Here is a 23,947-nt window from a genome sequence, read left to right as displayed (position 1 = left end):
GGTTTTTCACGCTCAACAATTTCCTGTGTGTATCAAAAAAAATAGTCCACCACCCAAAGGACATTCAGCCAAATTGACACAACTGTGGGAAGCATTGCAGTCAACATGGGCCAGCATCCCTATGGAACGCTTTCACACTTTGTAGAGGCAACGTGCGGCCGAATTGAGGATATTCTAAGGGCAAAAGGGGGGAGGGGGCAACTCAATATTATGACCGTGTCCCTAATGTTTGGTATTTGTTTGGTATACTCCCTAATGTTTGGTATAGTGTATATTTGGACACAGCAAATTCTCCAGTGTCTGGCTGACCTGGTTTTTACCAATCTGCCTGGAAGGTTTGTACTGGGGTGAGTCTTTAAAAGACCACCTGCCAGAATTTGATTTTATGTTGGGTAGATGGTCTTTAAGAACTATCACACTAACTAGGCCGGCCTGTTGAAGTAGACCTGTGTAAAATGTACAACCTGCTTAATCGGAATGACTTTTCAATAAGTTTGTTTCGTTTTCAATTGTTTGTTTGCTCACTTTGTTTGAAGTAAATGACTGGTTTACGTATCCTACTCCACCCTTCCACGAATGCAGACAGACAGCACGAACGCAAGCGCCAGACTCTTGTGGCTGTCCTGAACGAAGGGGGCGGTGGGGTGTCGTCGCGTCATATCATCCGCCTCGCTTCCATTGGCCGACACTACTCACCCGACACAGCTGTGATTGTTTTCTGCAGAGGAAGACTGTCTCTGCTATGAGGTCTGCTGTTAGGAATGATATAGAAGCTTTTTTTCTCTCTCACCCAAACGATGATGTGACCAAACACCGTGATAACAGTCTGAGAGCAGCGAAACGCACAACATTGTCGGATGAACAACGTCGGGTCTCGCTCGATCAGACAGTGTGAACGTCTGGAGATCAAGGTAAGAAGAGATCAATTATATCTGCTTTGTTATTGCCAATTGATAGGCTAATCATAGTGAGATTGTGGCAAATCAGCTTGAGAAAAGCATGGGCTACAAAGGTCAGTCTGCTCTGGACACCACCAGTCTTAGATTAGATGCAATGTAACGAGGCATACCTGTGTTAGCTACAATCTAATAACGCATCTGTTGTTCTCCAGCGCTGAAGTGCCAAATGCCAAGACTAGAAGAACACTGCTGGAGACGCTCTTGTACATCGAGGGTGGAATCGAATAATTATTCTAGGGAAAACTGGGTCGCATCGAAGGCTGAAGAAATGATGTCAATTATCACATCGGTGCTTAGCAATGTATACGGCTCGCTGCACAGTCTGCAAACAGCAAACTTAATCAGACGGGGTCTCGTCCTTTTCACCGTGGGAGTATTTCTTGCATTGGTGCTCAACTTGCTACAGGTTCAAAGAAATGTGACTTTGTTTCCAGAAGAGGTGATGGCAACTTTGTTTTCATCGGCGTGGTGGATTCCCCCTTGCTGCGGCACGGCAGCTGGTGAGTTGTTACTTTTCCAAAACCTATAGTTTATCATTCTGTCTGAATGAATGAGATTGCTATGTAGGCCTACTTCTAATTTGGAGAAAGGAATGTGAATTGGGTTTTTAGGGGGGAGCGTGTGTGTTTCATGATGCCATTATAGGCTACCAACTATAACCTGGACTACATAATCATTTACAGTTTTTTTTCTCCATCATTATCATTGTTATTATCCATTATGTAAGTGTTCTCGTAGCCACGAGGCCATATAATGATGAGTGTTTTGTCTGGGAAAAACATACAGTAGTATTTATATTGCCCTCCAATGCTCCAATAGGCTTCCCTAGAAACAGCCGGACATAGAGAGTCATTAAGGGTGTGCTGTGTTTTCATTGGTTGCTTTCATAACGGGTGAGCTGTGGAGGCGGTCCATAATTGGCTGTTGCCTCGAACATGCCACTATCGAAAAAGCGAAACAAGGAAGTCGTGTGCACTGTGCAGTCAGAATTAAATAAATTATTTTCACCGCCAACCCGTCCCCCATGTTCTTGAGAAGTAGGCTACAGTGGTTCACACTTAAAAGAAATACGAATGTAACAATGTTGGAGACAATTGATCCAACGTTTTTTTTTTCAGTGATAGACTACAATGTTCCAGGCTTATTTTTTATCAGTCGGTTGCAGACATGTTTGTGCAAGGATTGATAAGAGAGAAATAATCATGTGTGCTTCAAAGTGAAACTAGAAAGCAATCATGTTGTTTGTTTCATTTCTGCCATTTTTTTACCCCCAAATTGAAACTCAAAGAAATTAAAAATGTTCAAGCCCAGTTTGATTTGTATGTAGGCTATTCAGTGATGTACTAACTCAAATGTCCTTTCTGCAGCTGTTGTTGGCCTGCTATACCCCTGCATCGACAGCCATCTAGGAGAGCCCCACAAGTTCAAAAGGGAATGGGCCAGTGTCATGAGATGCATTGCAGTATTTGTTGGCATCAACCACGCCAGTGCTGTATCCTTTCTAAAACAATGTCGCAATGTGCTCACAATGTCTCATGTTATCTTCAATCTAGAGACAGACTGACACATATTTACACCAGTGAGGTTTATCACGTCCAGAGCTGGATGTTGTGGACTAATTAATGTGTAATACATAGATGAGTAACATTCTGTGATTAGTTTGATATACACTCCTTTTGGGAGCCATAAGCAAGATTTGGTCGGGAGCCCCCCCCCCCCCCCCCCCCACCTTGCAGGCAAAACGTTTTAATGCCCCCCTCTTGGCAATGGATCTTGTTTATTTTTTTGTGCACAAATGTATTTCCTGCAATTCTACACATTTTGCCATGGGGTGTATAGAAAGTGTTGCAGTTTTAAAGGACATTTTCTGCACTTCTTCACATTTTGCCATTACTTATTCCATGTTCATATGATATCTGTGTGAGATGGACAAAAAAGATAATCAACGGGGGCCCCTGGAGGTCAGGGCCCCTGAGCACATGCCCTGCATGCCCGGTCGTTAATTTGGAGATGATTAGGCCTACTGCAAGGTTTAGATAGCTGGCTAGACTACCTTACCTAGCAATCGAGAAAATGTTAGCTGACATGGGCTAATTGAGGGACTGGCATAACAAGTGGAAAACTGCTGATGCACTACCAAATTTCTGTAAGTTGAGACCCCAATGGAGTTCCTTTTTTTTAGGTCGAGGGCCCCCAAGCGACCTCTGTGCCAAACGCGCAGCATGTAGCCTGCGTATAGGAAGAGGCGGCACTGTTGTCGTTTTGCTACTTTTACGGCCTTGAAGGCAATTCATCTAGTGTCAGTGGGACAGTGGGTGGAAGTCCCAACTGCATTCCTGCTTGTTTTGACTCCTTGACATACTTTCCAAGTATGTATGGAACTTACAGTTGCTTCAAACATACACTGCCTGTGCCACCCACACTAACTCTTTGATGCAACAGTCAAACAAATAATCTTTTTTTTTTAAACACATTTTTAAACATATTTTAAGGGATTTTTTACTGAGCAGATACTGAGAGAGGATCACAGATAGGGAGAGGTTGTGTCAAAGGGCAGTAAGCCAGATTGGAACCTATGCAAACAAATAGTCTTATTTTGCCCTTAACTGCTCCATCTCACAGAAACTAGACTTTGCCAATAATGTCCAGCTGTCCCTGACCCTGGCTGCCCTTTCCCTGGGACTGTGGTGGACGTTTGACCGCTCGAGGAGTGGCTTCGGCCTGGGCATTGGGACGGCATTCCTTGCCACCGTTATCACACAGCTGCTGGTCTACAACGGTGTATATCAGTAAGTCAAATCACGCTTTTATTTTTCCATGTTACTCTAAGAGCCAATTTATGCTTGATCCGAAAATGTGGTCAGAGACTCCGTATGGAGGGTGTGACGCAATTACGGAGCCTCCGGAGGCACGCAGAGACCAAATTGAGCTCTGTGCTGTATCGCTGTGCACCTCCCAAATGTTGTAACAATGCAGAGGGGTCCGTTTGTTCAGTTGAAGTCAGAAGTTTACATGCACCTTAGCCAAATACATTTAAACTCAGTTTTCCACAATTCCTGACATTTCATCCTAGTAATAATTCCCTGTCTTAGGTCAGTTAGGATCACCACTTTATTTTAAGAATGTGAAATGTCAGAATAATTGTAGAGAGAGTGATTTATTTCAGCTTTTATTTCTTTCATCACATTCCCAGTGGGTCAGAAGTTTACATACACTCAATTAGTATTTGGTAGCATTGCCTTTAAACAATTTAAACTTGGGTCAAACGTTTCGGGTACCCTTCCACAATTTTCTCACAATAAGTTGGGTGAATTTTGGCCCATTCCTCCTGACAGAGCTGGTGTAACTGAGTCAGGTTTGTAAGCCTCCTTGCTCGCCCGCTTTTTCAGTTCTTCCCACAAATGTTCTATAGGATTGAGGTCAGGGCTTTTTAATGGCCACTCCAATACCTTGACTTTGTTGTCCTTAAGCCATTTTGCCACAACTTTGGAAGTATGCTTGGGGTCATTGTCCATTTGGAAGACCCATTTGCGACCAAGCTTTAACTTCCTGACTGATGTCTTGAGATGTTGCTTCAATATATCCACATACATTTCCTCCCTCATGATGCCATCTATTTTGTGAAGTGCAGCAGTCCATTTTGCAGCAAAGCACCCCCACAACATGATGCTGCCACCCCCACAACATGATGCTGCCACCCCCGTGCTTCATGGTTGGGATGGTGTTCCTCGGCTTACAAGCATCCCCCTTTTTCTTCCAAACATAACGATGGTCATTATGGCCAAATTGTTCCATTTTTGTTTCATCAGACCAGAGGACATTTCTCCAAAAAGTACGATCTTTGTCCCCATGTGCAGTTGCAAACCGTAGTCTGGCTTTTTTATGGCTGTTTTGGAGCAGTGGCTTCTTCCTTGCTGAGCGGCCTATCAGGTTATGTCAATATAGGACTTGTTTTACTGTGGATATAGATACTTTTGTACCTGTTTCCTCCAGCATCTTCACAAGGTCCTTTGCTGTTCTGGGATTGATTTGCACTTTTTCGCACCAAAGTACGTTCATCTCTTGGAGACAGAATGCGTCTCCTTCCTGAGTGGTATGACGGCTGCGTGGTCCCATGGTGTTTATACTTCCGTACTATTGTTTGTACAGATGAATGTGGTACCTTCAGGCTTCTGGAAATTGCTCCCAAGGATGAATCAGACTTGTGGATGTCTACAATTTCTTTTCTGAGGTCTTGACTGATTTCTTTAGATTTTCCCATGATGTCAAGCAAAGAGGCACTGAGTTTGAAGCTAGGCCTTGAAATACATCCACAGGTACACCTCCAATTGACTCAAATGATGTCAATTAGCCTACCAGCAGCTTCTAAGGCCATGACATAATTTTCTGGAATTTTCCACGCTGTTTAAAGGCACAGTCAACTTAGTGTATGTAAACTTCTGACCCACTGGAATTGTGATACAGAGAATTATAAGTGAAATAATCTGTCTGTAAACAATTGTTTGAAAAATTACTTGTGTCATGCACAAATTAATGTTCTAACCGACCTGCCGAAACTATAGTTTTTATACAAGAAATTTGTGGAGTGGTTGAAAAACTAGTTTTAATGACTCCAACCTAAGTGTATCTAAACTTCCGACTTCAACTGTAGCTCCTCATTGAAATGATTGGTTGATGGTAGGTGGGGGCGAAAGGTCCTGTATATAAACACGGAAACTCACTTCCTTGACAACTTCCTTCATAACAGCTCTGCGAAGTGCAATAAGTATGAATGCTCTGACTTCTGCAGAGGTCGTATCACCGTAAATGCTGCACGGCCAATGCAGACATCGGATTGACCATGCAGCACGAACTGTCAAAAATGCATGGATAGGATATTTTGGTGACATAATAATAATAATAATAATAATAATAATAATATATGCCGTTTAGGCACCAAGCGGGAATTAACCCATATTCCCGACGTTGCAAGTGCCATGCTCTACCAACTGAGCTACACAGGACCATGTTATTATGTTATTATACAACGGGTGGGTCTAATCCTGAATGCTGATTGATTAAAACCGCATTCCAACCGGTGTCTATTCCACAAGTTGCCACAGGCATTTTAATGTCATAGATTTAGCCGATTTACTCTGTTCCATCTGACAGCGAAATCCATTGTCTCATCAGCCCAGCCAGGCAATTTCTAAACTTGATCTCCACTATAAAATGCATCAAGACATTATCTCACATTTCTATTAGACTAACATTTAGTTTTCAACAGCGGAGATTTGTATATTTGAATAAACCTTGCTGTCTGTCTCGCTGACATTTGCAACATTGTTTCAATATTTAAATTCGATTTTCCCGCTGTCCTATAGTAATGAATGTGTCAGGATGAGACAGGCAGAGTCAAACAGTTAATCATTAATCAGTTGGCATCATTTTTATGGATATATACAGAAAATGTCAATTGATAAAAGGTAAGACAAAACAGCTAATTTGCAGTCTTTCCAGCTTCAGTTTGAAGTGATTGTGTTACTACGACTGTGTTGTTGGCTAGCTCCTCTGAACAACATTGTCCTGACGAGTGAGCACGTTTTCTATGCCAGGTGAAATCTCGCCTCATTAGCTCTTTGTTATGGATGTATCCAAAAAAATTCACTAGAAAACAGCTTAAACAAATGCAAATGCAGCTACTTTGCTGTCATTCTGGCTGCACTTTTTGACTTGACTGCAAGTTAGCCGTAGTTGGCTAGGTAGCAAGCAAGGCATAAGAACGTTGCCAGCCAGTATGGCAATGGAACATTTAGAACGAACAACTGGGTCGCGTCCATAGATATAGAACAGCAACCTTAGATTTGTGTCGGGACTATATCTTGTATAATGATTAAATGGTATGAATAAATTCATCAAAATAATGTTTTTAATGAAAATATGTCAATCATTATTTGAATATGTTGGTAACCCGTTGTATAAAAGTGATAATACCCTTAAAGCCAGTATTTGGAGGATATATTGGTACGGTTTGCAACAACACCTACCTTTTCGTGGACATGGTATCATTACTTACCTTATAGTTTGAGAATAGCCAGTGAATCAAATTAGGTGATTTTTAAGAAAATATATATCTCCTTTGTGAATTACATATTTAAGTATATTTTCTGGAACTGGTCCCAGTCACCTGATTCCATCAAAGAGGATCTGACTGATGAAATTAAAGCAATTATTTTGGAGTCCCCCATGCCTCTACGCCCAATTATTGGCCCTCCTACCTGCCTCTGTGGAACCTCTTCAAAAATGTCCTGGGAAGGAGGAGCACTCTGTTGCTTCAGTGAGGGACTTACAAAGAGCTGAGTTCAAAAGGCCTCCGCAGCTTCTGTTGAGTGAGTGAGTGAGTGAGTGAGTGAGTGAGTGAGTGAGAATTTTCACCAAACTTTAATAATGCTGCTTTTCCCCCTTCCGAGATCTGTGTTTAACTTGCCATTCCTGTTTTAGGACTCGACACGTGTCTTATTTGAGGCTAGATTTGACTATTGGGGCAGATATTTCATTTAATATGAATTATTTTTCTCCCTCTCTTGTAGATACACGTATCCAGACTTTCTGTATGTGCGCTCTTGGCTTCCATGCATATTCTTCTCGGGAGGAGTGACTGTAGGAAACATAGGACGCCAGCTAGCCATGGTAAGTCCTGCCCCCTATTTTCTTAGTCAAATTCTTCTGGATTGTAAGCACATGAACACATTGACATGTTCATGTGGCACAAACTTTTGTGAGAGAAAAAGCCTGCCCCCACAGTGTCGGCTATAATGCCTTTATCAGGTGTACGCCCGAAGTCTGCCCTTATTCTGTGTAGAACTCTTCACAGTCATGTCCGTTATTCAGTTTGACTCAATTAAAGTGTGAAAACAGATTAAGCATGTTGTTTTGTTTTTCACAGTAGCGAGCCAGTCTTAGAGCCAGTCTTAGAGCCAGTCTTAGAGCCAGTCTTAGAGCCAAATGTATCAAAGGGTCATTTTCAGCTTGTTGTTTTTGTTTGATGGGGTTTGAAATGTTGGCACGAGCCCTTTCTTGCTCTTCCTTTCTTTTTTTTTCTCACTCTCACTTTTTTTTTTTCTCACTCTCACTCTTGATCGCTCTCTGTGAGATGGATTAAGACTGTTAAAATTTCATTCAGTCTATTCAAACTTGCATCTTACTTCATGTTTCTCGATAAACCAGCGATTGAACTGTTGAGACGCTGGCTAATCATTTTTTGATATCTGACACACAAAAACAAAATGGCTCCACCCAGCTTTTTGTGCTTCCAAAAGTTTGAAATGGCTGAAATATCGTCTTAATAAATAACATGTATTGAAAGTGCTAAAAGCAATGTGCTGTTCCTTTTAGTCCTTCATCAGTAGCCTATAACTGTTTCTAGAGGCAGTTATACTGTATATAACTGGTTGTATAAGGCCAAATAAATGAACTGAACAGAGCCCCTGTTCTAAGTTTTGGGATGCATGTTCTACATATGCTTAACACATGAGTGAGTGCTCTGACGGGATGTTCTAAATCGAGAGGAACGGGGAAGTGAGAGGGAGCACTTTTTCTTCCAGACTGTATACAGTTAAGGGAGGCCTAGAGGAAGGAATATCACATTTTACTACAACCCCGACGTAGGAGAATCTTCTCACAGCTGTACCTATACATAGGACCCCATGATCCACTGTAGAATAGTCCTATAGTCTACCGTAAAGGAGTCAGAACTGAGCCTTAGGTAACAGTCATCGGTAATGTTCTTCTCTAATCCCCATTGTGGATGATACACTGAGTGTACAAAACGGAACGCCTGGATAGCAAGGACCCATAACAAGGACAAGTTGAAGGGCAGCACCATGGGAGTTATTCGTAACAGTATGTCTGTGTCCCAAATGGCACCCTGATGAAAAGTAGTGTACGGTGCCCTTTGGGACGTAGCCATCTCCACTATACCTCCTATATTTTCCAAGATAGAATAAAACGCCATGTTAGTGGTCAAAATTCAGAATAAAATGGCATCTACACTGAGTGGACAAAACATTAGGAACATGCTCTTTCCATGACAGACTGACCATGATCCCTTATTGATGTCACCTGTTAAATCCACTTAAATCAGTGTAGTTGAAGGGGAGACAGGTTATAGAAGGATTTATAAGCCTTGACAATTGAGACATGGATTGTGTATGTGTGCCATTCAGACGGTGAATGGGCAACATCAAATATTTAAGTGCTTTTGAATGGGATATGGTAGTAGGTGCCAGGCGCACCGGTTTGAGTGTGTCAAGAACTGCAACGCTGCTGGGTTTTTCACGCTCAACGGTTTCCTGTGTATGTCAAGAATAGACCACCACCCACAAGACATCCAGCCAACTTGACACAACTGTGGGAAGCATTGGAGTCAACATGGGCCAGCATCCCTGTGGAATGCTTTCGACACCTTGTAGGTGCCATGCCCCAACGAATTGAGGCTGTTCTGAGGGCAAAAGGGGGTGCAACTCAATATTAGGAAGGTGTTCCTAATGGTTTTTTGCACTCAGTGTACAATTAAGCAATATGGCCCGAGGGGGTGTGGTATATGGCCAATATACAGGCAATGCGGATTGCCTGGATACAGACCTTAGCAATTGGTCATATACCACAAACCCCAGAGGTGCCTTATTGCTATTATGAACTGCTTACCAATGTAATTAGAACAGTAAAAAGTTATGTTTTGTCATACCCCTGGTATACGGTCTGATATACCATGACTTTCAGCCAATCAGTATTCAGGGCTCGAACCACCTGGCTTATAATATAACAATATATGCCATTTAGAAGACGCTTTTATTGATTTGAGACATTGTACATGATATTTGAACATGGGGTTTCCCCTCTCTCCCTTCAGGGTGGTGTCGAGAAACTGCACAACGACTGAACAGAGATCAGCTGAAGAGGAGCGAGAAGAACGGCAACCAATACGGAGAACCAGCATAATGGAACAAAGTCCGACATCATGGGGAGAGACATTTCAGTTTGAAAGAAAAGAGACTCTTATTATTTTTTTTACTAGTTTTCTGTGCATTATAACAAAGAGCTAGCCAGAATCTCCTTTACCTAATGTGCCATGACTTCTGCACCTCCTGGTGGCCAAAATACCTTTCCCCATCCCTGTTCGGGTCCAGATAGCATGAGGTTATAAGTTAGCCCCTAGGCTATCCTTGTTAGGGTCCAGATAGCATTAGGCTAGCAGTTAGCTGCTAGACTATTCCTGTTAGGGTTGAAATAGCATTAGGCTAGCAGTTAGCCACTATGCTATCCCTATTACGGTCCATGTAGCTTAAGGCCAGCAGCTAGCCGCAAGGCTATCCCTGTTTGGGTCCATATAGCATTAGGCTAGCTTCTAGCCACTAGCTCCTCACTCACTATGGCAGGACAGTATTTGACCTTCCAGTTCTTCGAAATGAAAAGTTAACTGGTTTCAGAGTGAACTATTTGCTTTTTACTGGTGTGGGAGTGCACGCGTGCGTGTGGATGTGTGCAGGTCTTAACAGAAAAGACGAGGAAAAAAGGTGGTGCTAAATGTTTGCTTTTTTGTTATGCCCGAGTATAAAATTATCATAAAAGGGAAAGGTTTCAGAGCTGTGCAAAAATGTCTGACACTCACAGAGACAGCGACCAGCAGTATGTCACTGATGACATGTATTGTATGTTCCCAATATTGTATGTAATTCACCAAAATAAGTATTTATCTCTGAGAAATTAGAATGCCAACACCAAATACATGAGATCGCAGATGATGTGACCATGTTTTGAACGAATGTACCATGATGCGTATTAAGTTAGCATATTCATAGTTGCAGTAAAATAAGTAATGATTAAAAAAAAGGCACCTGAATATGATCGGGTGTGAAAGCTCACCTTTTGGATGACTTCCTGGACATGGTGTGCCACCTGGACTTGACCTATGAACCCTCAAATTAGTATATGAATGGTTGATTTTCCATTTAAAGTTTCAGACTAGGCATTAAAGTTTGGGAACATACATTAAGAGAAGGAGGGAGCACAGGACATTTTTACTACGGCCTAGAGGATTTGCAATCTGTGATTGCCTTTGTATTATACAATTGAGTGCTTTTGTCACTACCATACCAGTTCAGTTGTATTACTTGTACATAATTATATATTGCTTACATGTATAATCTCTTCCCTTTATAATCAGACAGGTATTACCACACTATACCTATTTAGTTCGATAGTTGGGGGTCTAGAGGAATAAAAGTGCAATCACATATATATACCTGAGCCGATTTATTCTTCTGTATTTATTATTTCTGTAAATGGTTAAGAGGTGAAACTCTGGAATTATATGCAGTGTGGATATAGAAAATTAGCAGAAAATTAGCAATAACAGCAGTGTTTGTAAAAAAAATTTTTTTTTAAAAGTGTCAGAGATTACTTGCCTTAGACTGTATACCAATGACTATTCTCACCGTGAGAAGACAAAAAAAAACATTGTGTCAAACCGTTTGTAAAATCTCGTAGTAGTTCAACATTAGTAAATGGGGAAGACTGATGTATTATTATTCTTTTGTTGTTGTTGTGATGTATAGATTACAGAGGGGTTGGTTGGTACACCTGGTTCGGTTTGAATCTTTGCTCAAGTTCAGGTTTGTGTCCCAAATGACACCCTATTCCCTATAGGTGGGTTAACTGACAACGTCACAAAAATGATGTGGGCACTTCCATGGGGCAAAAGTCAGCGTGATGTTTTGATTTTGGATGGCCAGATTGCTAGCGCAAATGACAAACTGCAATGTGGGGAATCGTAAGTAGCTCGTTTCAGCTCCTTTTTTTAATCTTGTTCTGTAATACGTGTTTTGATTGATTTCATGTCAGTGCTAATATGGCCAAAATATGCTAGCTAGCTAACCAACAACTGTAACAGTGTACTTCAGAGACAACAAGTGGTCATTGTGCAAATATATTTATGTTTTCAATAAACATTGTAGAAGAAATATAGATTACATGTTGTCAACAATATAAGCCAACCCAATCTGCTTTGCCCCATAGTTGCGTACTCGTCGGTTTTGTCGCTAAACAACCAACCCGTCTATGTAGTGCACTATTGAACAGCGCCCTTATGGCCTGGTCAAAAGTAGTGCACTATATCGGGAATAAGGTTCCATTTGGCAAGCAGTCCAGGTGTGCTGCTGGGAGAAAAGATAGCTTTATTTTTGGGGTGGTTGAAGCACCTATTATTTCAATATGTAGAGAGTGTGAGTGTTTCTTTTATGTCAGCTGTGTATAATTTGTATTACCTTGAATCCAAGTGGAAAAATAAAAAGGAACACCTAGTAATGTGTGTGCTTCTACTTTGTTGCACCCACATATCTTAGCAGAAGGAAACTAGACAGATACAATATCTTTTGAGCCCAATGCATGCAGTATTTGTATGAGAGTTTACCCCTTTGGTAACGTTACCATCGGAAAATGTAATTGATACAAACAGACAAGGTATGCAAATGTGACATAATACATTTTTAAAAACACCTTCCTAATATTGAGTTGCACCCCCTTTTGCCCTCAGAACAGCCTCAATTCATCAGGGCATGGACCACAAGGTGTTGAAAGCGTCCCACAGGGATGCTGGTCCATGTTGACTCCAATGCTTCCCACAGTTGTGTCAAGTTGGCTGGATGTCCTTTGGGTAGTGGTCTATTCTTGATACACACGGGAAACTGTTGAGTGTGAAAAACCCAGCAGTGTTGCAGTTCTTCATACACTCAAACAGGTGCCTCTGGCACCTACTGCCATAACCCCTTCAAAGGCACTTCAATATTTTGTGTTGCCCATTCACCGTCTGAATGGCACACATACACAATCCATGTCTCAATTGTCAAGGCTTAACAATCCTTCTTTAACCTGTCTACTCTGATTTAAGTGGATTTAACAGGTGACATCAATAAGGGATCATAGCTTTCACCTGGATTCACCTGGTCAGACCACTAATAAGTCCGGGATCATTGGGACATCCCTACCTCATTGAAGTTGAAATGTAAAATGGTAAGGGTTATGGTTAGGGTAAGGGTAAGGGTTATGGTTAAGGTTAGGGTAAGGGTAGGTGTAGGTGTAAAGGTAAGTGTTCAGATTTAAGCTAATGCTTAAGTGTAATAAGAGTTGCTGAGTAACATAGTGAGTCATCTCTCTCTGGTTGTACAAGGACAATAAGTGTTATAGGGAGAAACTATTGTATGGTTAGATTATAATAATCACAAAGTGCAGTATTATAGAGGAAGAGGAATACTTTGTCTGTTTTCATGCAGAGAATGGATTTTTTTCTCTTCCATTTTAATCCTCACTGCCCTAATTCTCACTTGACCTGGCGTTGAACTCCACATATGTGTACAAGACTGGATGACAACAAGAATTCCTGCCACTTAATTACTGTGTCAAGATGACCTCTACAGCAATGGTTTTCAAATGTGCTGCTCTATTGGAAGCTTGGTTAGCCCGGCTTGTTATTGTTGCGTCTACGGCAGGGGAAGCTGAATAGAGCAAGACAGTATTTTGTCTTAGTTCCTGTCAGTCTCAACTCTCATTATAATGTACTCTGCTTTTTCCCCCTTTTCTTCCACCCTCCCAAACCCACCGCCCTTCCTGAACCTACAGTATATACACTTGCCTGTCACTAGGATCACTATCATAAGGGGGAACACCCTCTCCCCTCCCCAATCTGCCGCCCCCCTCCTGACACGCCTTTCTGGAGAGCAGTCTTCTATTTATACCTAGCAGGGGACTGACAGTTAACCTTTTGCACTGGGGACATTTCTGGGAATGAGTCCAATTTTCGGTCTGAATTTGGCCCTCGTTGGGTCTCTCCCAACAGGGCAGCGATCTAGCGCCACGGCTACGCTCCCCCTCTTATTAACGTCTCCTCCTCCACTCAGGCAGAATAATTGGCGAAGCCTCAACCTCTTTCATTTCCACCCAGAGCTGACTGAAGGACTCCATTAGACAACTGCTCTCTGCCAACACAAATCTCTCTCTCTCCTCTTCCTACAGTGGCTTCTGAAAGTATTCACCCCTCTTGGCATTTTTCCTATTTTGTTGCCTTACAACCTGGAATTAAAATAGTTTTTTTGGGGGGGGGGGGTTGTATCATTTGATTTACACAACAAGCCTACCACTTTGAAGATGCAAAATGTTTTTTATTGTGAAACAAACAAGAAATAAGACCAAAGAAAATAAACTTGAGCATGCATAACTATTCACCCACCCCCCATTAGAGCCACCTTTTGCAACAATTACAGCTGCAAGTTTCTTGGGGTATGTCTCTATAAGCTTGGCACATCTAGCCACTGGTATTTTTACCCATTCTTCAAGGCAAAACTTCTCCAGCTCCTTCAAGTTGGATGGGTTCCGCTGGTGTATAGCAATCTTTAAGTCATACCACAGATTCTCAATTGGATTGAGGTCTGGGCTTTGACTAGGCCATTCCAAGACATTTAAATGTTTCCCCTTAAACCACTCGAGTGTTGCTTTAGCAGTATGCTTAGGGTCATTGTCCTGCTGGAAGGTGAACCTCCATCCCAGTCTCAAATCTCTGGAAGACTGAAACAGGTTTCCCTCAAGAATTTTCCTGTATTTAGCGACATCCATCATTCGTTCAATTCTGACCAGTATCCCAGTCCCTGCCAATGAAAAACATCCCCACAGCATGATGCTACCACCACCATGCTTTACTGTGGGGATGGGTTCTCGGGGTGATGAGAGGTGTTGGGTTTGCGCCAGACATAGCGTTTTCCTTGATGGCCAAAAAGCTACATTTTAGTCTCCTCTGACCAGAGTACCTTCCATATGTTTGGGGAGTCTCCCACATGCCTTTTGGCTTATTTTTTTCTTTAAGCTATGGCTTATTTCTGGCCACTCTTCTGTAAAGCCCAGCTCTGTGGAGTGTACGGCTTAAAGTGGTCCTATGGACAGATACTCCAATCTCAGCTGTGGAGCTTTGCAGCTCCTTCGGGGTTATGAGTTTTGGTCCGTGAGTTTTGGTGGGCGGCCCTCTCTTGGCAGGTTTGTTGTGGTGCCATATTATTTTCATTTTTTAATACTGGATTTAATGGTGCTCCGTGGGATGTTCAAAGTTTCAGATATTTTTTTATAACCCAACCCTGATATGTACTTCTCCACAACTTTGTCCATGACCTGTTTGGAGAGCTCCTTGGTCTTCGTGGTGCTGCTTGCTTGGTGGTGCCCCTTGCTTAGTGATGTTGCAGACTCTGGGGCCTTTCAGAACAGGTGTATATATACTGACATCATGTGGCAGATCATGTGACTCTTAAATTGCATGCAGGTGGACTTTATTTAACAAATTATGTGACTTCTGAAGGTAATTGGTTGCACCAAATCTTATTTAGGGACTTCATAGCAAGGGGGGTGAATACATATGCACGCACCACTTTTCCGTTTTTTTATTTTGTATAATTTTTTGAAACATGTTATTTTTTTCCATTTCACTTCACCAATTTGGACTATTTTGTGTATGTCCATTACATGAAATCCAAATAAAAAATCAATTTAAATTACAAGTTGTAATGCATCAAAATAGGAAAAACGCCAAGGGGATGAATACTTTTGCAAGGCACTGTATCTATTTCCTCTGCCTCTCTTCTCTCTCTCTCCCCCATGTGACCTACTTGTTGTGTGTATGTATTGACATGCATGTGTAACTGATAGATGTGCACACACACACACATACTGCATGTTAAGTGTATGTAAATTGTGAAGTATTTTGTCTGTAAAGTCTTTTTCGTTATATGTCGGACCCCAGTAAGACTAGCTGTCGCCATTGGCGCCGGGTGATGGGGGATCCTAATAAATCAAATCCAAATCTCTCCTTTGCCTCACGTCCGCTCATACATAAAAGAGTTAGAAAACAACACCGGTCCTGACGCAGTGCCCTGAGGGCCAACTTGCCCCGATACTTGACAGTTGGCCGATACATATTACGGTACCTTATTATGCTCCATCTACCTCAGGTGGGGTCAAAAGCCTATCGTATGTAATCTCAATCTTCTCTGGGGGAGGCCTTAATGTTGTAGTTGTAATGAATGTGTACCTGATTATGTACAGTTAACATGAGTCATCATTTCTCAGTTATAGCCAACTCCCGATGAATGCACGTTGGCAAGATGCACAGTCCAAATTTCAACAACAACAAAATATTCACTGGCCCTGCAGGCATTCATGACATTCCCAAGCCATCACATAAGGAACACCAGACATTACAAAGGAAAATAACTGGTGGTGGTAACAGAGGAAAAAAGAATAGGCTATAAAATGTCAACCATCTGACTGAAACATACAAGGGTGCCCGTCCCAAATGGCACCCTATTCCCGATTTAGTGCACTACTTTTGACCAGGGCCTCTGGTCAAAAGAAGTGCACTATGCAGGCTATAGGGTGCCATTTTGGGACTCGGACACGGTCTTCTCTACTGGACAGATTCTCCACAGGGGCAGTCGTCTGCTGAGAGACGTGGCGAAGCTCCAGCGCTGCCTATTTGATCAGACAGGATCCCCAGACAGTCCAGGAACAGTTAGTGAAGTCATTATATGTACCCCTCATCAACATAAAACAGGCACGTACCCACCCCACAGCCATATCTAATTCAACTGGGTAACTGGATAGATCAACACACTACACCATAAATGATATTTTATTTACGGCTGTTAGCTGGTAAAACCACCAGGAAGACCTTTGGGATGTTATTTTGACTTGGGACAAACACATTGGGTTAACTTTCATGCCAGTAGATTTTATATGTTATGCAAAGCAGAAAGACTTTATGATTTTAAGATGTTTTAACAGCAAAGCAGAAAAATCCTATACGTTCTATTATGGAGATTCTGATTCTGAAGAATGTAGGCTATAGTATCATTTGTGGTGCAGCTGATGCTCTTTGTGTGTGTGTGTGTGTGTGTGTGTGTGTGTGTGTGTGTGTGTGTGTGTGTGTGTGTGTGTGTGTGTGTGTGTGTGTGTGTTGTGTGTGTGTGTGTGTTTCCCAGAGCACACTGGAGTGGCTGTGCCCCCTCACCTGGAGTTGACTCAGCGGGGGTGGAACCCGGCAGTGGGGCCTGTCCTCTCTCCCCCCTTAACTGCCAGTCAGCTAAGCCGGTGATACACATATAACTCTCCCAGGCCCTATCATATACACTGACGTGCACCAGCTTTGATATTCTCCTCAGTGCTCCCTCTCTCTCTGGGAGCGCTAAGTGCTTCTAACTGACACTGGTCCCGCTAGATGGGAGTTTTTCTCCTAATTATTTTTTGGATGTTTTCAAATTAAAGGCATGTATTAGTGGCCTACATTTCAAAGATGGAGATGAAGACATTTCTCCTTCTGCTCTGAGAAAATTAGACCTTAAAAACATATGGGGGCATGTGTGAAAGAGAGAGAGAGATGGAAGAGAGATGGAGAGAGCGATATATGAGAGAGAGAGAGAGAGAGATCCAGCTGGTCCTGGGGCTGAGTTCACAAACCTGTTCTACTAACACACTGAAGCCTCAGGACCAGAACATCCAATCAATCAGAATAAACCAAATTACAACACAGTCAAAACAAAACTACATTGCTTATTGGGAAACACAAGCACAAACAAACACAAAGCAAAATGCAGTGCTATCTGGCCCTAAATCGACAGTACACCGTGGCTAAATATTTGACCATGGTTACTGATCAAAACCTTAGAAAAACCTTGACAAAGTCCAGGCTCAGTGAGCACAGCCTTGCCATTGAGAAGGGTAGACACAGGAAAATCTGGCTCCCTGTAGAGGAAAGGCTGTGCAACCACTGCACAACAGCAGAACCTGAGACGGAGCTGCATTTCCTGACAAAATGTCAAAAACATAAAACAATTAGAGAGTGTAATTTTCCCAAATTTGAAACCCTTATTCAAGGTTTCAAAGACCTCTCTGATGAGGATAGGCTGCCCGTCCTGTTGGGGGAGGACGCAGAGAGCTGTGGGTTGGCAGCGCACTACATTGCTGCCTGCCATAAGTTGAGGGACAGTGTGACAGACCAATCAACCTGCACATATCCTCTACTGTGTGCTTATTGTTATTGTTGAATGTATGGTTATTTTGTATGGTTATTTTGACCCTTGGTTATTGTTGTTACTGTTGTCCCGTTGACAATTTTGATTCTCATTTTATTTTTTATATTGTAAATATCCAAAATAAGCTTTGGCAATATGTACATTGTTACGTCATGCCAATAAAGCAAATTTAATTTAATTGAGAGAGAGAGAGATGGAAGAGAGATGGAGAGAGAGCGATATATGGGAGAGAGAGTGATATATATGTGAGAGAGAGAGATATGGAAGAGATGGAGAGAGAGAGCGATATATGGGAGAGAGAGACCGAGAGAGAGAGAGAGAGAGAGAGAGAGAGAGAAAGAGAGAGAGAATATTGGCCTATGTGCCCTAAATTTCCTGACTATCGACTATATGAGACCAAAGACCAAACATTATGATATAGAAGGACAAAACCTGAGAACAGGACAACAAGGCAAGATGCAATAACAATTCAGTGGTGATTGCTTTTGTAACCACCAGATGACAGTATTTATCCTCAGTTTGTCTGGACATCATTGACTTGACAGATGTGGACCCCTAGTGGTAAGGCTGACAATATCAACCACTGTCTTGGCTGGATAAAGGACAAGGAGTCAACTGTCAACAAATAGTTGTTGGGATGATTACAACTTGGACAAGAATGAATGACTTGTTTCTTAACCAAATGCTCACACACACACACGCAAAGATATTGGACATCTGTTCAAATTAAGAGAACATAGACATATACTATTGAATCACACGAACAGATGAAGTGGACTGCAGAAGGAAAGGGCAACAGGATTCCATCCTATCCCAGAACAGCATACTTGACTACCAAGGTTAGTCATTTAGCAGTGTGTGCTACACTCAGGAAATGTAAATATCTAGACGTGATCTGTGTGTATACAGTGAGGGGAAAAAATAATTTGATCCCCTGCTGATTTTGTACGTTTGCCCACTGACAAAGAAATGATCAGTCTATAATTTTAATGGTAGGTTTATTTGAACAGTGAGAGACAGAACAACAACAACAACAAAATCCAGAAAAACGCATGTCAAAACTTTTATACAATTATTTGCATTTTAATGAGGGAAATAAGTATTTGACCCCTCTGAAAAACATGACTTAGTACTTGGTGGCAAAACCCTTGTTGGCAATCACAGAGGTCAGACATTTCTTGTAGTTGGCCACCAGGTTTGCACACATCTCAGGAGGGATTTTGTCCCACTCCTCTTTGCAGATCTTCTCCAAGTCATTAAGGTTTCGAGGCTGACGTTTAGCAACTCGAACCTTCAGCTCCCTCCACAGATTTTCTATGGGATTAAGGTCTGGAGACGGGCTAGGCCACTCCAGGACCTTAATGTGCTTCTTCTTGAGCCACTTTGTTGCCTTGGCCGTGTGTTTTGGGTCATTGTCATGCTGGAATACCCATCCACAACCCATTTTCAATGCCCTGGCTGAGGGAAGGAGGTTCTCACCCAAGATTTGACGGTACATGGCCCCGTCCATCGTCCCTTTGATGCGGTGAAGTTGTTCTGTCCCCCCAAAGCATAATGTTTCCACCTCCATGTTTGACGGTGGGGATGGTGTTCTTGGGGTCATAGGCAGCATTCCTCCTCCTCCAAACACGGCGAGTTGAGTTGATGCCAAAGAGCTCCATTTTGGTCTCATCTGACCACAACACTTTCACCCAGTTGTCCTCTGAATCATTCAGATGTTCATTGGCAAACTTCAGACGCGCATGTATATGTGCTTTCTTGAGCAGGGGGACCTTGCGGGCGCTGCAGGATTTCAGTCCTTCACGGCGTAGTGTGTTACCAATTGTTTTCTTGGTGACTATGGTCCCAGCTGCCTTGAGATCATTGACAAGATCCTCCCGTGTAGTTCTGGGCTGATTCCTCACCGTTCTCATGATCATTGCAACTCCACAAGGTGAGATCTTGCATGGAGCCCCAGGCCGAGGGAGATTGACAGTTCTTTTGTGTTTCTTAATAAAACAGCATGGTGGGCCGTTCAGGTCTACTGAGTCTACATTACACAAGATCTACACTATATATACAAAAGTATGTGGATACTCTTTCACCCGTTGCTGACAGGAGTATAAATTGACAATACAGCCATGCAATCTCCATAGACAAACATTGGCAGTAGAATGCCCTTACCAAAGAGCTAAGTGACTTTCTTTCAATGTGGCAGCATCATAGGATGCCACCATTCCAACAAGTCAGTTCATCCTCGATTGCAACACTCACTACCGAGTTCCAAACTGCCTCTGAAAGCAACATCAGAACAAGAACTGTTCGTCGGGAGCTTTATTAAATGGGTTTCCATGGCCGAGCAGCTGCACACAAGCCTAAGATCACCATGCGCAATGCCAAGCGTTGGCTTAAAGCTCGCCACCATTGGACTCTGGAGCAGTGGAAACGTATTCTCTGGAGTGATGAATCACGCTTCACCATCTGGCAGTCTGTCAGACGAATCTGGATTTGGCTGATGCCAGGATGAAGTACCTGCCCCAATGCATAGTGCCAACTGTAAAGTTTGGTGGAGGAGGAATAATGGTCTGGGGCTGTTTTTCATGGTCCGGTCTAGGCCCCTTAGTTCCAGTGAAGGGAAATCTTAACGCTAGAGCATACAATGACATTCTAGATGATTCTGTGCTTCCAACTTTGTGGCAACAGTTTGTGTAAGGCTCTTTCCTGTTTCAGCATGACAATGCCCACATGCACAAAGCAAGGACCATACAGAAATGGTTTGTCGAGATTGATGTGGAAGAACTTGACTGACCTGCACAGAGCCCAGACCTCCACCCCATTGAACACCTTTGGGATGAATTAGAACGCTGACTGTGAGCCAGGCCTTAGTGCCCAACATCAGTGTCTGACCTCACTAATGCTCTTGTGGCTGAATGGAATAAAGTCCCCGGAGCAATGTTCCAACATCTAATGGAAAGCCTTCCCAGAAGAGTGGAGGGTGTTATAGCAGCAAAGGGGGGACCAACTCCATCTTAATGCCCATGAATTTGGAATGAGATGTTCGAGCAGGTGTCCAAATACTTTTGGTAATGTATTGTATTTCCCAAATGGCACCCTATTCTCTATACAGTGTGCTACTTTGACCAGGACCCATAGGGCTCTGGTCAAAAGTAGTGCACTATTAAGGGAATAAGATGCCATTTGGGACACAACCCAAAGCATAGTCACTTCTGTCCAGCCTCTCTCTCTCTCTCTCAGTACCTCTCTCTCAGTACCTCTCTCTCAGTACCTCTCTCTCAGTACCTCTCTCCTTCACTCTCCATGCCAGCATGGAATAATGAATTACAGCGGATGCCAAAGAGGAGCTGACTGAAATGGCTGCAAATGGACTCCATTTTAGGTCAAATGACCTAGGGCAGATCCCATTCAAATTGTAGTCGTTAATGTAGTACCCTCTCCTATTCTCCACATATCCTTGTCAATGTGATATGGTTCCGGCCAAATATATTGGCACCCTTGCACTTTTCTACTGGAAATTTGCCCCACTCTTCAGCAGCAACCTGCTCTTTCATTTTTGAGGCGTGCCCTCCACCAACTGCTGTTTTCATATCTCGCCATAGGTTATGGATGTGATTCAGATATGGACTCTTTGTTGGCCACAGAACAGTCCAGCAGCTTGAACCATTTCAGAGTGCTTTGATGTGTGTTTGGGGTTGTTGTCCTTCTGGAAGACCCACAACCTTTATCAGAGACACAGTTTTTGGACACCAAAACACCTTGATAATCCGCTAATTTCACGATGTCTTGCACACTTTCAAGGCCCCCAGTACCAGAGGTAGCAAAGCAACACAGCATTATCGAACCTCACTTATGTTAGATTGTAGGGAGGGTGTTTTTTCTTTGAATGCTTCATTTGTGGACCACATTGCCGGTAGAGAGCTGCATCAAGCTCATTGATGGTTAAAAGAAGCATTTGTCTGCAGTCATCTTGGCCAAAAGCTGTATAATCAAGTACTAGCTCTGGGCTGCCAATAATTTTGTCCATGCCATTTCTTTTTATTTTCTAAATTAAAATTGTAAACAGAAATGTACTCAAATAAAATTGGTTCTGCATGTTGAAAATCCAATAGCAAGGTGTGGAGACCAAAAGTTTTCTTCAATTTAAAAATATTTTAAGAGAAATAGGGAGTTATCTAAGAAAAGTGCAAAAACTGTATGTACTTTATGACAACTGCTGGTGTAAAAAGGGCTTTATAAAATACATTTGATTGATATCTGACCCACTGTTTTGACTATTCATTCATTTAGTAAGTCCTGTAACAGTGTTGCAGTTGGCTTGTGATGGTCAATGCCCCTGGACCTTGAATTGAACAGTGCAGATGCCAATTCAGAATACTGCGTCTATAAATGTCTGATTGGAATATCCCAACAGCAGAGCTGATAGAACAAAACAATGTAAACACCATGGTAAAAGCAGACAATTGATATCCAAGTATTCAAAGTATGATGAATATATAACTACTTTATAATGAAATGGATACCTCAAGCATGTGCTGTGAGTAAGAATATACAGGAAAATATACCCCAAGTGAATAGCATAGAATATAAATGTAAATATCAACCATGTATTTCAACTCAACATATCCCTTACAATTGGAATAGGAAAGAAAACAAGCATACATGGAGATTAAGGGCTTTGCCTTCTCTGCCTTTATCCCATGTTCTGTGTGCAGTGCTGTATGCTGCTTCTGACGCTTTTCTCTTCTCTCCACAGGACAAAATTGAGTTGACACGATAAACCTCAGGTGATGCCACATTATGCATCTCATCCCAACAAATCCTTTAGAGTGCAAATTAAACACAAAGCACACACACATCCCATATTACGGTGTGGATTAGCATATGGTAAACCGGCCCAGCATATTACAACCTAATAAAGTTGAGACATGGCGTTGCATTGGTAAATAGAATCCATCAAGGTGCGCCTTTTTGTTACAGGGTTTTAAATAAATAAGTTTAGACAATGACATGTATGTAGGGTAACTACCCCCCTGGGGTAACTGTCCCCCCTGTAATGCTCACGAAAACCACTTTATGTCACCAAAAAAATGTGCAACAAATGTTAGTAGTCTCATAAACAATGTTTTTTGTCACTAACAAAAGGATTCTGAGGTAAATTGATCTAATCATTTATCATTTAGAAAAAGTTATATAAATAATCGAATTAAGTTAGATCTAGAAAAGTTTTATATACCAGTACCTGTACCAGTCAAAAGTTTGGACACAACTACTCATTCCAGAGTTTTTCTTTATTTTTACTATTTTCTATATTGTAGAATAATAGTGAAGACATCAAAACTATGAAATAACACATTTGGAATCATGTAGTAACCAAAGAAGTGTTAAACAAATCAAAATATATTTTATATTTGAGAATCTTCAAATTAGGTACACTTTGCCTTGATGACAGCTTTGCACACTCTTGGCATTCTCTCAACCAGCTCCATGAGGTAGTCACCTGGAATGCATTTCAATTAGTTACCTCTGCTGCAGAGGATAAGTTCATTAGAGTTAACAGCACCTCAGATTGCAGTCCAAATAAATGCTTCACAGAGTTCAAGTAACAGACACATCTCAACATCAACTGTTCAGAGACTGCGTTAATCAGGCCTTCATGGTCGAATTGCTGCAAAGAAACTTTTAAAGGACACCAATAAGAAGAAAAGACTTGCTTGGGCCAATAAACACGAGCAATGGACATTAGACCAGTGGAAATCTGTCCTTTCATCTGATGAGTCAAAATGTGAGATTTTTGGTTCCAACCGCCATGTCTTTGTGAGACGCAGAGTAGGTGAACAGCTGATCTCTGCATGTGTGGTTTCCACCGTGAAGCATGGATGAGGTGTGATG

The 23,947-nt window shown here is 42.1% G+C and overlaps 1 protein-coding gene across 1 annotated transcript; it reads left to right on the top strand.

Moving 5' to 3' along the window:
- The first annotated feature begins 602 nt into the window (after positions 1-602).
- Positions 603-12,298, top strand: insig1 (insulin induced gene 1). The gene is made up of 6 exons (XM_014180682.3): positions 603-911; positions 1,112-1,459; positions 2,327-2,451; positions 3,582-3,748; positions 7,529-7,628; positions 9,850-12,298. The coding sequence occupies exons 2-6, from the start codon at positions 1,126-1,128 to the stop codon at positions 9,877-9,879; spliced, it is 756 nt and encodes a 251-aa protein (XP_014036157.1). The 5' UTR covers positions 603-911; positions 1,112-1,125; the 3' UTR covers positions 9,880-12,298.
- The last annotated feature ends 11,649 nt before the right edge of the window (positions 12,299-23,947 follow it).

The sequence above is a fragment of the Salmo salar genome, chromosome 29 (genome assembly GCF_965601325.2).
Source record: "Salmo salar chromosome 29, fSalSal1, whole genome shotgun sequence".
In the NCBI taxonomy this organism is placed as follows: Eukaryota; Metazoa; Chordata; class Actinopteri; order Salmoniformes; family Salmonidae; genus Salmo; species Salmo salar.
This window is presented reverse-complemented; position numbering and strand designations above follow the sequence as displayed.

Coding starts and splice junctions, on each gene's coding strand:
- insig1 (XM_014180682.3), top strand. CDS start 1,126: ATGCCAAGACTAGAAGAACACTGCTGGAGACGCTCTTGTACATCGAGG. Junction 1,460..2,326: donor TTGCTGCGGCACGGCAGCTG/GTGAGTTGTTAC, acceptor TCCTTTCTGCAG/CTGTTGTTGGCCTGCTATAC. Junction 7,629..9,849: donor TAGGACGCCAGCTAGCCATG/GTAAGTCCTGCC, acceptor CTCTCCCTTCAG/GGTGGTGTCGAGAAACTGCA.